Below are 17,279 nucleotides of genomic sequence, written 5' to 3'. Positions count from 1 at the left end.
TATATTCCTCTGAAACCCCCGTTAAGGATTCTGAAATTCATTCTGTTCTTGAGAAAAATAAGAAAAACCTTTCCGATCCTATAGATCTCTCTCCTCTCGATTCACCCATATCCTTAGCAGAAATCAAACAAGCTATCTTAGACCTTAAACCTAATAAAACCCCTGGTCCTGATGGTTTTTCCATTGACTTTTATAAAGCATTTATTGATTCCATCTCTCCAAAACGTTGGCCAATTGAGTCCAGGCTCCTTTGGAGAAGCCCTCCTTGTTTTATTTCCTAAACCTTACTAAAACCCCTCTCAAGTTAAAAATTATAGACCTATTTCTCTTTTTAACTCTGAATCTAAAATACTTGCCAAACTTATAGCCAAACGACTAGAAGAATATCTTCCTAAACTCATACACATTGACAAGTCAGGCTTCAAAAAGGTAGATATGCATCCTCCAAAACCAGACTACTTTTTAATATTATATCCTATTCTCATAAATCTAATGACCCCTTGGCCCTTCTCGCTCTTGATGCAGAAAAAGCTTTTGATTGTGTATCCTGGCCATTTATGTTTCACCCCTTAAAATGGCATAGCTTTTCCTTTCCTCTTACTTTATCAATCTTATCCAAATTCTTTACTCCTCCCCGGATTCTTATCAATTCTCTTTCTCCTGCCTTTCAAGTTAAAAGAGGTACCCGCCAAGGATGCCCCCTCTCGCCCTTATTATTTAACCTGGCATTACAGCCCTTTTTGCAGAGAACTAATCCCAATATCAAAGGTATTACCATGGGATACACAGAAGCTAAATTATCTGCTTATGCTGACAATGTTTTACTTTGTCTTTCCGACCCTGCCTCCTCCATGTAACACGTGATATCCTTCATTAAAAACCTCTCCATCAACTCTAGATACAAATTAAATCTTGATAAATCAGAATTTATGCCATTTACTAACACCTGCACTTTAAATAATACCCCAATATTTGGTATGACTTGGCAATCTTGTCATATTAAATATCTAGGACTTTATATTTCTAGAGACATTAACACTACAATTCATCTTAACACTAGCCATTTAATAGACAAAGTTACAAAAATGATATCAGGATGGTCACCGCTCTTCCTATCCTGGTAGGAACGCTTGGATTCTATAAAAATGATCACTAGCCCCATAATTCTTTACACTTTAGCTATGATTCCTGTAGCAATTCCAACCAAATTTATTAAAAACATTGATTCTCTACTCCGTAAATTCTTATGGAATCAGAAAACTCCTAGAATTGCCATTGATAAATTTAGATTACCAAAACTCCTAGGAGGTGTAAAATTCCCAAACTTCCACATATATCATAAAGCCTTTATCCTCAAGCAACTAATTGTTTTTAAACAAGAAAATCATCTTAATGGATCCCCTACTTGGATCAACAGACGCAAATATCGCGCCATTCTCTCTTGCATTTCTTAACCGCACCCTCATGGCCTAATATTGCCATGTTCCCATCTCTACATCTCTTCAAAACCATCTGGAATAAACTTCCTTCCAAATCTTATCGAAACTGAACTGGGAGATATATTTCTTTGGTTCAATAAATACTACTCTAACAGATTCAAACCTGATATACATAGATGGTACTCTTCCGGTGTCAAACTAGTTACGCATATTTCATAACTTTGCACCAATCCCTTTTGCACAACTGCAATTACAATGTAATATTCTTACGTCTGATCTTCCCCTTCATCTCTCTCTTCTCAAACCATTAACCAAATCAGCAGCTATTACTCAAAAATCCCCATCCCTCTACTAACATTTCTAATCAATAGTCCCCCTATGAAAGCTGCCAAGTAATATACTTTCTTAAATGATCCTCGTTCTCTTAATTTGCTCAATTCTAGCATTAATACACAATGGGAACTTGATTGGAACTTCCAATCCACCCCCGAGGTGTGAATTAAAATATGGAAACTTTATTACTCAACATTTATTGCTGCCAATTTAACTCAAACTAATTTCTTCTTCCTACATTGTGCATTCCTCACGCCCATGAGAATTGCTCCTAACGTATCTAATAACTGTTAGTCATGTCTTTCATCAAACGCTGACTTTCTCCACGCAATTTTTGATTGTAAATTTGTGCATGCATTTTGGGGAAAAAATTGGATTCGTCTACAAAAAATGTTTCTTTTTAAAGAACCTATGTCTTTATGTAATATCATGACTGGCACTATTGTTAATCCCAAAAGGTCAAAGTAGGAGATTGGTTACCCCTCCCTTACTTGGTAAAGAGCATTCAATGCTCACCCTTCTCGGATTACTTATTAGCTGTTATTTATGCTCACGGTATACGAAAAAGAGTATTATATTACTCAGCTTTTGTGTTTCAAAATAATTTTATTAATAGGATGCACAACAAAGCCCAAGAAACTGCTTCATCAATGAGAAAATGATTAACATACCAACATAAATACTTAGGCCATGTATATGTAGTTCTTAGACAACATATGTGCTAGGTATTCAGTTGTATACATGTAGTGCTTCGACAACATCTATGCTAAATACATAACATAATCAGTACAGCAAAATGACACACAGAACAATTGTTGTAACTGGGATTAGTATAATGGTGATATCTCTACTATTTTGTTAAGACACATTGGTGTAGGTGTGTCTTTTCTATTCTGAAGAGCACAGAATAGATGACCCTCTTCGGTTTGCTTATTCAGATTGTCGACACGCGTTTCGGCTCTCAGTCTGTGTTACACTGTACACGCGTGTACACTGTTAGTTGTGGAGCCATCTTCAGGACATAAAGCTCATATTGGTGCTGCGCTAGTCAGAGAAACTTCCCCGTTGTTTATACAGCCTACAATACATAAAACAGTGCAGGCGTTTGTCTACAGTTTCTTAAACTTCATGCAGGGCTTTCTTGTGTATTATAGTAATCCAAAGAAAAGGAGACTACCTTACAACAAGGCAGGCACAGTAGGGAACTTGTAAGGGTGATAGGTTCCGGTCCTAGGTACTTGGATGCCAGATTTCTTCAAGGTATGAGCGAATATATGTTGCTACTATACAAGGGCAGAATGAAGACCTACAAGTCGTCTGGTTACTCCTGTTTGTTTGTGGACAGGTATGGTCACTATTGATCAAAGATGAATGATTCCAAATATAAGTGTCCTACCAGTTGTTGGGTCCTGTGGGAGAGCAATACCCTCAGACGATGAATTCATAGTGCTGATTTTGCTTGTTTTCTGCTCTGTAATGACAGACATAAAAGGTTCATATATGGTTGACGCGTCGCATCACAACTAATGAAGACTATGCCAACAAAAGTAAAATCATGCTGCTCACATACTTTTAATTTCATGGTAGCAGTGGAGTCTGTACACCCTCTATGGTGAACATGAGCACAAAATAATAAATAATATGCTGTTTCACTTATTTTTAAAAAATTACGAGGCTATCTGCTCTGTAATCACGGACAGGAAGAGGTTAAATTAGTTATTTGGAGTCCGCGTTGCATCGCCACTGATGCAGGCTATGTCAGCAGGAAAAATATGAAAAATATATATAAGTGAAATCGTGCTGTTCATATACTTCTATGTTAGCGAGAGCCGTGGATTCTCTATACTCGCTTTAGTGAGCTGCATTTAAAATGCTGAACATGTGTAGGTACTTTAGTCAAAGCCAGGCGTGAGAGCATAGCTCAGCAGGATTGCTGTTATCGGCTCCTTCGGGTGCACTACAACAGATCAGAGACAATCGGATCGCATGCTAATAGGGGAAGCACAGTATGATGTGAGCGGAGCTTACCGCTTGCTTCCGCGAAGTAGGTTTCATGCCAGCCGTATGACTGAAAGGTTTTGCGGTCGTGGCACTGTAAGCATAAGCTTTTAGGAGTTGCCTTGGTTACCGGGCACGCCACACCTCGTTTTGAAACCGAGGCCTGGACGCTAACCCATGTTGATGGATGATGCCATGGCGATGGAGCTGTCGTCACCGAGCCCAAGCGAAAAGCTTTCCTTTAATGGTTATTACTGCTGAAATGCAAAAAAGACTACAGAACATCGCTGATGGTTATACCTCTTCAAACATTCTCACAAGGAGTATTCTCAAAGAACGCTATATGTGTTTTTGCACGGTTAAGTGAGAGGCTAATAACAGAGCACACCCCGCCCACACACTGATGGCCTGCCCCCAGGGACAAAGTCACCAAAATGTTAATGTGAACATAGAAAAGTGAATCGACAATAAGACTGGCCAAAACCTATGCCAGAAACCGAGTATGATACATTTTGTTTTAGGCTTGATCAGTGGGGTTAGTAGTAATGGAATGTCTATGTCTGGTTGAGCGTTGTTCTTTGTACTCTGTAAATGGTTACCAAGTTGATGGTAGTTTTGTAGTTGGTGGTAAGTTTGGTGAGTAGGACTTTGTCTCCCTCTAAGTTATCTATGGGGCAGGCTCTTAGTTTAAGATGGGTTCTAGCGATGATGGCTACCCCCCCTCCTACTGAATTGGGCCTATCCGTTCTAAGGATAGTATAATTAGGTGGCATGGCAATGGTAAGAATAGGTCCAGAGGCTTGGTGGAGCCAAGTTTCTGTCACTATGAGCATGTCAAGTCCCTGATCAATTATATAAAAATGTATCTCAGGGGCACGGGCAGCTATGGATTGTACGTTGATAACTGCTAGCTTGGGTTTAGTAATGGGCTGGGTCTGTAGCACAGGTAAAATATTGGGGTTGTCTACTTCATTTTGGCTGTTACAAGGCTTACTGGAATTAGTGGTAAGTTTCTTTTGGGGTGTAAGTAGGGGATCTACTGTGGTGGAGGTGGACGTGATCCTAGTTTGTCTGTGGGCAACAGATAAAGGGCAGTTTAGGGTTTGCGAGCTAGGTCATTGCTTACTGCTGTTGAGCTGTTTGGAGTTCAGTTTGCATGGTTTATTGTTGGAGTGGTCTATCTTCAGATAGGGAGGGACAGTGTGTGTTCGTGATCCAAGTCAGTGGCATCACAGAGTACCTAAGCTTGGGTAGGAGCTCCTTATGGACTTATTAGTTGTGGTGAGGGTGTAAGGTGTGGGTATGAAGCTAGTTTGCTGGTTACTACTCTGCGCTATTGGGAGGTTATTATAGTCCTGGTAGGGGTGGAAAGGGCTCAGCTTAGGAAGGAATGGGTTAGGACAGGGGATGGGATGGTGTCTGGGGCACGCTGGTCTGCTGAGACCATTTGGATGGACAAGGAAGTGAGATCCTATACATGGTAAGTCAAGGGGTACAATACAAAATGGAAACATAGTGAGTATTAACCAGGTTATCATTACTGCTTATATATGATAAACGGTGTGCAGTCATTTTTTCGAATGCAATATTTTCGAAAGTCAAAATGTCGAAAATATTTATTCGAAAAAATAATGTCGAAAATACAAAATGTCGAATTATTTTATATATTTTTTCGAAAATATTAATAAATGCATTGCAAAAGGTAAGCATATGTACTATATTTTTTCTAAAATATTAATACATGCAATGTATAAGGTAAGCATGTGTATTTTTTTTAATGTTTAACTTTACAATGTATAGTACTAACTTAATAATTATGATTTACTAGACTATTTTATTTAACTTTAAATAAATATTAAACATTAAATAAGTAGCATGCTATTTTCAAGTTGAACATCTAATATATATTTTGTCCATTAGATGGCGTTATTGCATTACAAATTTTCATATAGCTGTTTTTGTGATATTTGTTTTTGTTTTTGTACGTATGTTACGTGTGTGTACGTATACATAGGCGCCATTTTTAAAGTTCATTTCCAAACCGTTTCCTTAGCGTTTGCATCTCCGTTGCTCCGTTCATGGATTTTGTGGATTTTCATGTTTTTTCCTGGATTTTATTTTTAACCTAATGACTTTTTTTCCCATTGGATTACGTGGATTTTATGGGTTTTTTTTTGTTTCATTTCCGGTGCATCGTGGAGTCTGGATTTTTTTTCTGTTTTTTTTGGAGCTGCACTTATTTTTCGTGCTGGATTTTACTGTTCGAATTCAATGTTTGGATTTTTCTTGGGTTCTTTTTTTGTAATTTTTTCATGGATTGTTTCTTGCACATTTGGATTCATGGAGTTTCCGGTGGGCGTATTTGGATACTTTTCTCTTTTGCCAGATTGGATCGTAGATGCTTCGGAACCGTAGGTTTTTTTAACATTTTAAATTAGATGCAACTGAATTGAGGAAGTTTTCTTTATTCTGCTCGTCAAATTTGCGTATCAGTTGTTCCAGTTTTTGTTCGTACTCTCTGTATTTTTTACTTTTGGGTTCCTGGTTTGAGATAGGCGAAATTCTTGGTGGTGTTCCTCATTCTGGAATTCTTTTAAAAAATGCCACAAATTTTGGTTGTTGATATTGAAATTTTTATTTAATCTGCTATGCCATCCTTCTAATGCATTGTGGGTTCGTGGTTTACCTTCTAACGTTGCTTGGTAGCAATTCCACAACGTTACAGGGAATTTTGGCCTGCGTCTTGTACCACTATGTGTCAAATGTCCTATCCAAGTGTTCTCCATATAGTCTAATAAGTCTGAATTTTCCTCCTCATGATTCTTATATTCACTGTCAATCAAATGTTCGTAAAAATGTACAACATGATCCTCTTTTACAAAAGCCAAAGCAAAACGTTTTTTTATGTTGTATTGATAAGAACTGTCCTCTGTATATTTCATGCTTAATCCTAGTTTTTGTAATTTTCTCCATATGCTCTGTGTAAAATGAAAAAAACACCCTTGTACCCTTGTCTCTTTGTATACTGTAGAAAATGCCTTAATTTGTGCGATTTCGTAGTCCATGATTATATTATTTGGATGTGAATCAGGTGCAGTCTCTTTAATTTTGTTGAACACGATTTTATAAGTTTCCTCACTTTTCCTTGGCATCAAAACATATACAAGTGGTATGACTTTGTTATTAATTGTTCCATGAACGGTGAAAAATGGTTGAAACGGTTGTGGGCACACTTTAAATGTGGCGTCACTTTGCCAATGTTGCCTTTGACTGAGATGTTGAAAGTTGCTAGCAGTTGGAAATAATATTTTTTCATTGTTTATCTCCAGTGTGGCATGGTGGAAACGGTCTCCTTTTGCAGTCATTTTAAAAACGTCTGGTATTGTCATTTCAGTATATACCATTGGTGCAATTCCAATAAGTGCGTTCCTTTTTTCAGCTTCTTTATAGAAAATATAACCATTCAAAACCATCTGTTTTCCTCCTTTTTGTGAGGTGATATACTCCACCTTGTTCTCCATTGTTTACTCTAAAATAACAGAGAAAATAAACTGGTTTTATCATTCCTGTCACACATTTTTATATAGTAAGATACCTTAATGTCTAGTTACATGTTAGTTATGCTAATATTACCTGTTTTAGTCTGAAGTAACTCTATTCAATTTCCTGCAGTCCGATCTCAAGTGTGGTTCTGTCAGGTAATGCCGGTTTTCCACAACCATTATTTGTTCCTTGGTACCTAGGCAAGGTTCTTTACTCGTGGTGGTCACCTATTTGCTTAACCCTTTCTATCCTTTTGTGTTGTGTATGAGGGGTGGGAGGGGGGGAGTTTACACGGGGGGGGGCGGTGTTGGGTGTCTGCGGGGTGTCGGGTGAGGGACAGTTGGGGGGAACCCCCCTATTAAATGGTACTATTGATGACACTTTATATTGGTATATTACTATTGTTAGTCTACTTTTTTTTCGACATTTATTTTTCAAAAAATTGACTTTCAGTTATATGTATATGATTTTTTAGTTTGATATTTTTTTTCGACATTTTTGTAGTTCAACATTTTTTTGATATTATCACTATAAACCATGGTAAACAGACACTTTAGCAATGGTAATTTGCTAATGCATACAATGCTGACACATGGGTACGTTCAAGATTATGCGTTCAGTGTCAAATTGGACCACTTATATAGTAAGAGGTAGTCTAGGTTACTTAGCTGCAGAAAAGGTACCTAGGGATGTGGTATACAGTTCCTGCTTAGGATGATAAGTACATAGCATGACCATACCTTGCTAAGACGATGCTTGACATTATAACGTATACAATTTAAAAAAAAAACATTTTTTTATACCTGTGCATAGATATATTACTTGCTACTAATCCAGCCAATTATGTGCAGCCAGGGCGGCAGATTGAACGCACTGTAAAGTGCTAGTGATGGATGATACAGTCTATCTGTATGGTGGGTCTGTATGCCATGCAAATAGGAGCATAATGGTAGTAGTAGGAGGATGTGCAAGGATAGTGAGAGGGGGAGGTTCTGCGCTCATACTGGACGAGATTGCCACCTACTTCCAGAGTCACTCCCTGCGAGAGGATATCAGATACTATGGGGTGTCACTGTAACGGGTGGGATAGAGTGCTTAAGCGCTAGTTTAAAAATGGATGCGCAAACAGTCAATTAGGGACGGCTGAGGTCGCGGCTAGTCATCCGGTGGGGACATCGCAGTTGGCATTCAGTATCTTATACAGTTGGGCGTGTAATGTTCAGCTATTTTACCGTACGCTAGCCAGGTCACAGACATACAACATGTGCACAATAGGGTTGATTAGCAGGGCAGCACGTATTGCAATATAAAAGGCACAATACAAGGGGCATGTACTTGACATTAATGGAGGCTAAGGCAATTACGTGTACATTTGTCTATGATAAGTGACCGTAGCTACCGGTCGCAAACATAAGGTGGAAGTTCGGAATAGACATTCGTGGTGGTAGCGCTCTATAGCTCACCAAGTAGGCACTGAGAACAGGAGCGGTGCAGCACCAAAATCTGGCGGTGAAGTTGGGCAGAGTTCCGGGCCCTGGGCTCCGAATACTCTAGACAGGCTACATACAGGAAGCTGCCTTGTTGGGTGGCCTTTGTGGGTGCGCAGGCGTTCACCTGCCGGCGATGGGATTTGTGTAGAAAGAATCTGATGACCAATCACAGGTGGCTCGGCCTGAAGGGGGCAGGGGATGCGAAGGCGAAGAAGCAGTCGGCCATCTTGGAATTTTAGTACCCTCGTGGAGCCTAATGGAGGCTGATTACAATCACAAATCCCTCAGCATACACAGCGACCTTGCAACAAATACTGTTTTTCAAACCGCTTGCATCGAAATAATGGCCAAATAGCAGCGTTTGAATCTGCTTAGATAAAGAGGCATTTCAAATGGATGCAGCGTCCTGGATGGAGGGGGAGAACATCCCTGGCCTCACCTCCAATGAGAGAAGCACTGCTCCAGCAGTGGCATGGGGCCCTGCACTTCCGAAGTCCAGGATCAATGTAATATCGATCCGCGAGAAACCCCTATGTGCTGCCGAATAATGGGTGTAAGATTTATCCTCTGGGTGGAAGAACCGTCAGGTCTCTATTAGGTGTAATTCCCTATGAAGGCAGGGCAGAACGTGTTGATTTTTACTATCATTTGGGGTAGCCGGGAGAGTCATAACCATTGGTGCGTCCATTACGCAATTTAAGTCGTCCCCTATTAGGACCTGACCCCTACACCATTCTGCGAGTTTGGCTAATAACCCTATCAAGAACCGATCCTGAATTTTGTTAGGGGCATAGACCACCAATAGAGTGATCTGTTGCCCCATCAGTCCCCTCCCCCGCCCCAGCACCAGCTATCGATCCTCCGTTTCCCTCCTTATAAATTGCTACTCGAACTGTACCCCTCTAGCCAGCAATGTGCCCACTCCTTTTCTTCGTCCGACTAGAAGCCAGGCATTGCGTGGGGAAGGCCCTGTGTTTTAACCTGTGTTCATCCCCTGGGAGCAAGTGCGTTTCCTGCACCCATACCACTGAGGCTTGTAATTCAATCTCCCCATGATTGACTTCCTCTTGACTGGAAAGTTCAGCCCTTGTGCATTCAATGTCACAAATGTGAGATCAGCTATAAGCAAAGTCCAGTAGCATTCCCCCCCGCCCCGTCCCCTAATCTCATCCCATCCTTGGTGCATAACTCTTGCCTTGTGCGTTTCCTCAGTCTTACTTTGAATCCCCCCCGATTCCCCGTTTTCCCCAACATTCAACTTTCCCATTAACTCAACCTTAACTTTCACCATGGCAATAACATAGTGAATCACTGCGTCTCGTACCGCACCCGGGAAATAAAGGGTCCGAATCCCCCCTCCCCCACCACCCCACCCTCTTCCATGTGGTCTGCCCCACCTTCATGCCTGATATTGTATTGGTCACTTCCTCATTATTAGGGACAGGCCCCACCATGTAATGGTCACCCCCACTCCAGCAGTTCTATCTTACTTTCAATTCAACGCAGTATCAGCAATTGGGTTATAGTCAAAGGTTCTCTCCCCCTATATGGTACGCTCATGTGGGGTCTGAGGAGGTCTTAGTCTCTACTACGTGCTTTCGGCAAGGGCGCCCCGGCCTCCATTTCTCCTCCTCCAGCCTCGTCTCCTCGCCTGGGCTCCTTTTTTGAGGTTCCTTCCCAGACACTGCCTCCGGCGTCATCCTCCTCCCTCATAAGAACTTCTATTTCTTCCTCTTTCAAAATCATGTAACGCTGACCCTTCCATTCAAATCGAAGCCCATGTGGGAATATCCACCGGTACCGCAGTTACTTGGATTTCAACCAGTCTGTGGCGACTGTCAGACATTTCCTCTTCAAGAGTAGCTTGGGCTAAGTCCTGGTAAGGCAGGATGGACGCCGCTTGAAAGCGCAAATTGGTTCCATTTTAGGGGAAGCCCGCATAATATCTTCTTTGAGTTGGAATAGGTAAAACCTGGTCAATACATCTGGCATCAGGTTTTTCTTGAGCTGGAACGAGGAATACACCCTATGCATCCGATCCAATATGACTTCTCATCTTCCGGGCCCAGGATGTGCTGGAATAGTCCCACCACATGTTGCTGCAGGTCCTCGTCTGTTATGGATTTTGGGACCCCCGGATGCGTATGTTATTATCGACCTGTTTTCGGCATCCTCCTGCTATCACTGTACGTGGTCCATCTGCTGTTCCAAAGCCTGCACCCTCTTAGCCAGCTCGTTGTGTTCGTGCCCTTGTTCTGTTACTGTGGTCTCCACTTTGTCGACCCTTAGTTCAATCGATAGGACATTTCTGTTAAGGTCCGTAATTGACTTAGCCAGATTGCAGGCACTTTCTTTGATGTTCTTTTTTAATTCCAGTAGCATCACCGTCATGTCCGATTTCCTGATGGGTGGATCCTCTATCTCATGGCTGCTTTCATAAGGGGGTGAGTATATTTGGATGGCTATTTGCTGCTGGCTGCATTTTTGCACTTCTGCGACTTGCATTAGGGCTTTTATGTCCCCCAAGGCCTGCCCTTTCTGTTTTGCTGTTTGTTTAGCCATTCCTTCTTCCCGGGGGATTTAGGGTCTCCTCCAGCCCTTAAATCGTTATTATGCTCTGTGACACATATGTCCGTCTTTAGCGCCCAGCGACCTTAGCTTTCGGTGTCTGTGGTTCAGTCCAAATCCTTCTGCTGGTTTCAGGTGCATGGGCTGTCACTCTCTAGTCCAACCTCACAGGTTCTCCCCATCTCACTCGGCCCCCTCCGGTCTGGGGAGGGGAGGGTCAAAGCCTCCAAAGCCTTCTGCTATATGGGGCCTGCCGGGGTCCCTCAGGGCCTTGAACAATGAGGTTGCGCCTCCTCTACCCACCTTCAGGCAGTCAGCCCACTGGGCATCCCTATGGGCATTCCATTATGGAGGTGATGTGCACTGTGGGGTGGCCTTTGGAAGTTTACTGGAGCAAGTTCTCCATATCAGGGCGCTACAGGGTTTGCCCAGACCTCAAAACTGGCGTTCCTTTTCTCCCCCAGTGCTTCCTTCTTTTAGAGGGTCCCAGTGGGCCCAAGTGGCCTGGGTAGATTGCCTCCTTTCAGTGTCCTTTTACCTTCCAAGCATTAGAAGCATAAGGCAGAGTGTTGGCAGAGTGTGGCTGACTACTCTACACTACGGTCTGCTTCTGTTCCTAGAGTATTTTCTCCATTGCCATTGAAGGAGGAGGTTCTTGCCTACATAACCTACCCCTAGGACGCAGAGTGTTGGAAGAGTGATCGCAGGTGGGTTCCTGTGGGTTTCATAGAGCCAAAATGGTTCAGGCTCAGACTAACCCAGCCCTCAAAACACGCAGCCGCATGAAACTCACTGATACAGACTTAGATTGGAAATGCAAGCAGCCTTCATCAATTCTGTCGCTGAATCCACCAAAGCAAACGACGCCATGCGCTGCGATCTCTAGATTTGTCTCCACATACTATAGAAGCCAGCGACGGAGAATAACTACCTTTGCGGCAAGATCCCCAGGAACCAGAGGACACAATGGAGGAATCCAGAGCGGTTACTGAAGCTCATGGCAAAAGGTATGTGGTTCCCCTTGTCCCCTCCGTCCCCTGCTCCATCAGCCCTCCTCCTCCCACCAGCCCCTTCTCTTATTACCGCTAGGCTGCCGGCGGCTGCACCTCCTCGTCGTCCTCTCCTCGCCTGTCGCTTGCAGTGGAGCTCGCATGTGCACATGCGTGGGGTTCCCTCGGTCGTGGTGAGATGTGTGATTCGCAAGACCGGAGGAGAACTGTGGGCGCGGGAGGGAACCAGAGCGACAATCTTGACGAGGCCACGGACAAAGAAGACATGTTCGAGTGCCTGTCGAGCAGGGACTGTACATCAACCAAGAGTGAAAATGATGGAAATAGAAACGTACGAACATAAAATGAGGCAGGTTCCTGTTATGAGCATGGAATCTCCCCTCTATGTAGACGTTGCGGGATATTTCGTGGAAAACATGCATGAAAGAATGCCAGCCCACTTCACTAAGACTACAACTACCATAATACATGAGAAGCCAACGACAAACACATTGAATTGCCCAGAAATACTGCAGAGTCTGCCATTAAGTACGGCTATGACTACAAGACCAGTTCACCTCAACCCCTCGGACTACCCAGAAATCTGCGCCAAAGAAAACTGTAACCAAAGAATAACAAACACTAAAAATAATTGAGAAAAATGGGGGCCTAAAGATCATCCCGGTAAATGGCCCTGCCCTACATCACCAAAAATTAAATGAAGCAGGGCAAAAACAAAGAACAAAATCGCTGTCGGATCTGAAATCGATCAGATGGCATTTTAAGCCAAAGGATAAAACCCAAATCGATTTAAGAAAGTCAAATGAAAAACAAAAAGCTGTGACCATGGTCCAAGCCGAAAATAACATTTGGCGAGAGGTAACAGGCAAGGCGCTCTTATCAGCTTCGGGTCGGTGTGATAGTGGAGTGCCTTTGCACAATACTGACACACTCCCCTTGGTTATTACAATTGTTGAAGAACGAAAATTACAAACTGAAAAGATTTATATAGAAGAAACAGCAGCAACAAAAAGATATATTGGGAGAAGAATCAGAAAGTTTGCAAAAGGATATCACACTTGTGCCCGACATACGGAAACACCAAGTTGGGGACGTTCGTCCCACGACGCACCATCTGATTAAAACCTCTATGCCAAACGGCCGAAGGGAAAAACGACTATTAGCAGAAGTGGATAAATCCACAACCCAAGTGACACTAGGAAAAAAGTTACAAAAGCAAAACCTGGTGTAAGTGATGAATTGAATTTGGCAAATTCAATCTCAGAGCAAAGTTTACCCGCAGAGACAAATAAACAGACTCAATTATTACTACAGTAGTCACAGAGACCCAACAAAGAGGAAAGTCCTTATACAACACAAATAGAAGACTCAGAAAGTGTTGACTCTGATCAAGAATTTAAATGAAATAATCAGAGACCAGAACGGACTACTAGGACAAATAGAAATGTAAAAAAACAACAAAGGCCTCAAAAAAGAAAGGAAAGACAAGAAACACATTCTCAAGTGGAGCAACTTGCAAATTTCCAAGCAGCGGTGGGCTCAATGCTACGAATTACGCTGGCACCTTTCCTGAAACTTTATGAGGCCTTACTTGAAAATTATAAACACCAAACTACCGTGTTGGCCCTTGTGCAATCAAAATTGATTTATATAGAGGGATATATAGAGGCAACAAAGGAACGAAGAAGTAGAGAGAAATATTATGAAAATATAATCTTCAAGACCCTGATCGACCTCATGCAGGACGCTTGCGAGGATAAACGAGCAGCTATAAACAGGTTCAGTGACATTGTAAATCTATTAAGACTAGATGTAAATAAAAACAATCAAGACGGCAATCATACAAGGGCAAAAAAGTGCTGACCGTGAGAACATCTCGCTCCCCCTAAGCATATCCGGAGGAAATCCAATGGAGTTTGCCCTCCGAAAGACATCAATAGAGGTGGGAAGTATTCCACACATGCAGACCATACCGGGAAGAAAATCCAGGGATGAGGATTAGCAAAAGGCACAAACAGGAGAGATTGTGGAGCCTAAAGAGCTCCCACCCCTACAAGCTAATGGTTTGCAAGTAATAAAAATGATCAAGGTCAACTAGCAACCTCTAATGTGGTCCTAGAGCCGCAGATAACACAAGATGAAACCAGACCGGAGGAAAGGCAAGCCGCCAAACACTCACAAGAACTATATACCTTATTTGAACCAGACAAAAAGCGGCCGGATCGAAATGGAAAAGACATGGGAGCCAAAAAGAAAACTGCTGAAAGTCAAATCAAAAAAACAAAACCTACCGCCGAAAAAAGTACCCTCCAATAGTGGAGTAGAACAAGTTACTCTCTTACCTGGTAACATTCTTTCGATGGGATGGTCCGACGACGTATTCCACATCTATGACAGTAATCACCACATCTGTGCTGCTTTGGAAAATCTTTCGGTGTCTGCGTCTTGCGTCGATGACGTCGATACACCGCCCTCGAGGACCTCCTCTGACAGCCGACATCACTGGATGTTATAAGTAGGACGCACAACGCCCATAGCCTCAGTTGTAGTTTTTTCCCAGAACGTGTGGCACCAATCTTCTGCCAGAATGACTACAGAAAGCCTTGCGGAAACAAAAGCTGCAATCGCATAAGAAATTCTTTAGAGGGGCAGATAGGGAGGGAGCGATGTGGAATACGTCGTCGGAACATCCCATCGAAAGAACGTTACCAGGTAAGAAGTAACTTGTTCTTCGAAGGGATTGGTTCCTCCAACGTATTCCACATCTATGACAGACACCCAAAGCAGTACCAATGTAAGGAGGTGGGAAAGAATTTAGAATTTTAGAATGCCCAATTAAATTGCAGAATAGAGGACCGCCTTGCCAAAGGCCAGATCCTGCCCATTGATAGAATCCAAGGAGTAGTGTTTGACAAAAGTATGGACAGAGGCCCATGTGGCTTCTTCATAAATGTTACGAATGGGAACACCCCTCTGCAGAGCAGCAGAGGCAGCCACACCCCTAGTAGAATGGGCGGGTAAACCTACCGGAGGGTCCTTACCCGCCAAGCGGTAACATTCAGAAATTGTCAAGATAATCCATCTAGACAAAGTCTGTTTAGTAACAGCTTGTCCCAAACGCCTTCTAGCGTATCCAATAAAGAGCTGATCGTCCACTCTGACCCGGGACATGTGTGAGATATAGAAACTTAAAGCTCTCCTAGGATCCAACCTATGGAGCCTCCCCTCTTCCTTACCAGGATGCAGAGGAGGATAGAACACCCGAAGAACAACCTTCTGGCTTAAATGAAATTCTGACAACTTTCGGAAGAAAAGAAGGACGAACCCTAAGGACAACCCTGTCCTTATGGAACACCGTGAAGGTGGCTTAACGGAAAGTGCCTGCAACTCACTCAATCTGCGAGCGGAAGTGACAACAACTAAAAATACAGTTTTCAAGGTCAACAGTCTCAAAGGGCAAGAATGTAAAGGCTCAAACGAGCTCCCATGAGGAATTTTAGAACCAGGTCCAAAGCCCAACCGGGCACCTGGAAAGGTGACGTGTAAACACATTAGTGAGCCTTTTGAGAAACTGGGAAATAAAAAGGAATCTTAAAATAAGAACACTCGCTTAAATATGGACAGCGCCACCAGGTAAACCTTAATGGTACCCACTTGCAGGCCCTTGTGGGCTAAAGAAAGCAAAAAATACAGAACCACAGGAATGACACATGAAAAAGGATCCACATTCTTAACCCTGCACCAGTCGCAGAACTTTCTCCAACGGCAACGGTACAGGGACTTTGTTGCGGGCCTTCTGACTGAAAGCAACACCTCCATCACGTCTTCAGGAAGGTCACAATCTTGGCTTCTGAAGGTTCAACCTTTCAGAAGCCAAGCATGAAGATGGAGGGACTTGACCTGTGGATGGAGAACCTGACCCCCCCCCTCCCGTGAGAGCAGATCGTCTCAGTAGATGGTCGAGAAGGTCCGGGTACCATGTTCTCCGGGCCCATGCGGGAACCGAACCTCCGTAACCTGCGCAGCACTTGCGGAATGACGGGGACTGGAGGAAACGAGTACAGCAGTGGGAAGGACCACTCCACTACGAACGCGTTCCCTAAGGCTCCTCTTGGAGGAAAGTCCAGCGAGCGGAATCTTTCGCACTTCCGGTTGGCACTGGTGGCGAAGAGATCCACTTGTGGGGTTCCCCAAAGGGCAAAGATCTCCAGGAGAATCTCTTGAGCCAGCTCCCACTCGTGAGAGACCGTGCTCTGCCTGCTCAGAGCGTCCGCCACCACGTTTTCGTCTGCAGCCAGATGAACTGCCAAGATCGAAATTTCCTGCTGGATGCCCCAGAACCAGAGCTGCATCACCTCTCTGCACAGAGGGAGAGACCCTGCCCCCCCCTTTTTGTTGAGGTAGTGCATGGCCACTGTGTTGTCGTCAGAATCGGGACATTCTTCCCCCGCACAGACGGCAGAAAAAGCCTTCAAGGCTAGCCTGATGGCCCTCAGCTCCAACAGATTGATATGGAATTAGGACTCTGACGGAGACCAACGACCGCTGACTTAACTCATTGGCATGAGCTCCCCATCCCATGAGGGACGCGTCCGTCACGATCGTTACCTCCGGCCAGGGTAGCCAAAATGGAGCCCCCTTCATCAGATTGCCTTCGACGGTCCACCACAGAAGATCCTGGTCGACCGAGGGCAGCACCTGAACGGGGTCCGACATCCTGCCGGAGGACTGCGACCACTGGAGTTTGAGAGCCCATTGCAAGCACCGTGTACATTCTCTTCAGGCGTCACAGCGTTTGCCGGAATGGACAATGCTGACTTGAGGATTGCTACTCCAGTTTCCCATATTGTGTCCAGGATTGGAATTGTGACAGTGTGTCGTCATTTATCTCTGTGTCC

General features: G+C 43.5%; 1 protein-coding gene across 5 annotated transcripts in view; it reads right to left on the bottom strand.

Annotated features, from left to right (window-relative positions):
- The window catches only part of WRNIP1 (WRN helicase interacting protein 1), a 620,345-nt gene that overhangs the window by 38,950 nt on the left and 564,116 nt on the right, over nt 1-17,279 (bottom strand). The window contains exon 7 of one of the 5 annotated variants that reach the window (XM_069613530.1): nt 3,169-3,243. The exons of 3 other annotated variants lie outside the window; for them this stretch is intronic. In XM_069613530.1, the coding sequence (XP_069469631.1) occupies nt 3,214-3,243 (30 nt within the window). In that variant the 3' untranslated portion in view covers nt 3,169-3,213. Of the gene's footprint in view, nt 1-3,168; nt 3,244-17,279 lie in introns of those variants that run through there. One more of the 5 variants, XM_069613532.1, reaches the window with a different exon arrangement.

This window comes from Ambystoma mexicanum, chromosome 5p (genome assembly GCF_040938575.1).
Source record: "Ambystoma mexicanum isolate Mex_15411 chromosome 5p, UKY_AmexF1_1, whole genome shotgun sequence".
In the NCBI taxonomy this organism is placed as follows: Eukaryota; Metazoa; Chordata; class Amphibia; order Caudata; family Ambystomatidae; genus Ambystoma; species Ambystoma mexicanum.
The sequence above is the reverse complement of the archived record's forward strand: the minus strand, read 5'-3'. Positions and strand labels throughout refer to the sequence as shown.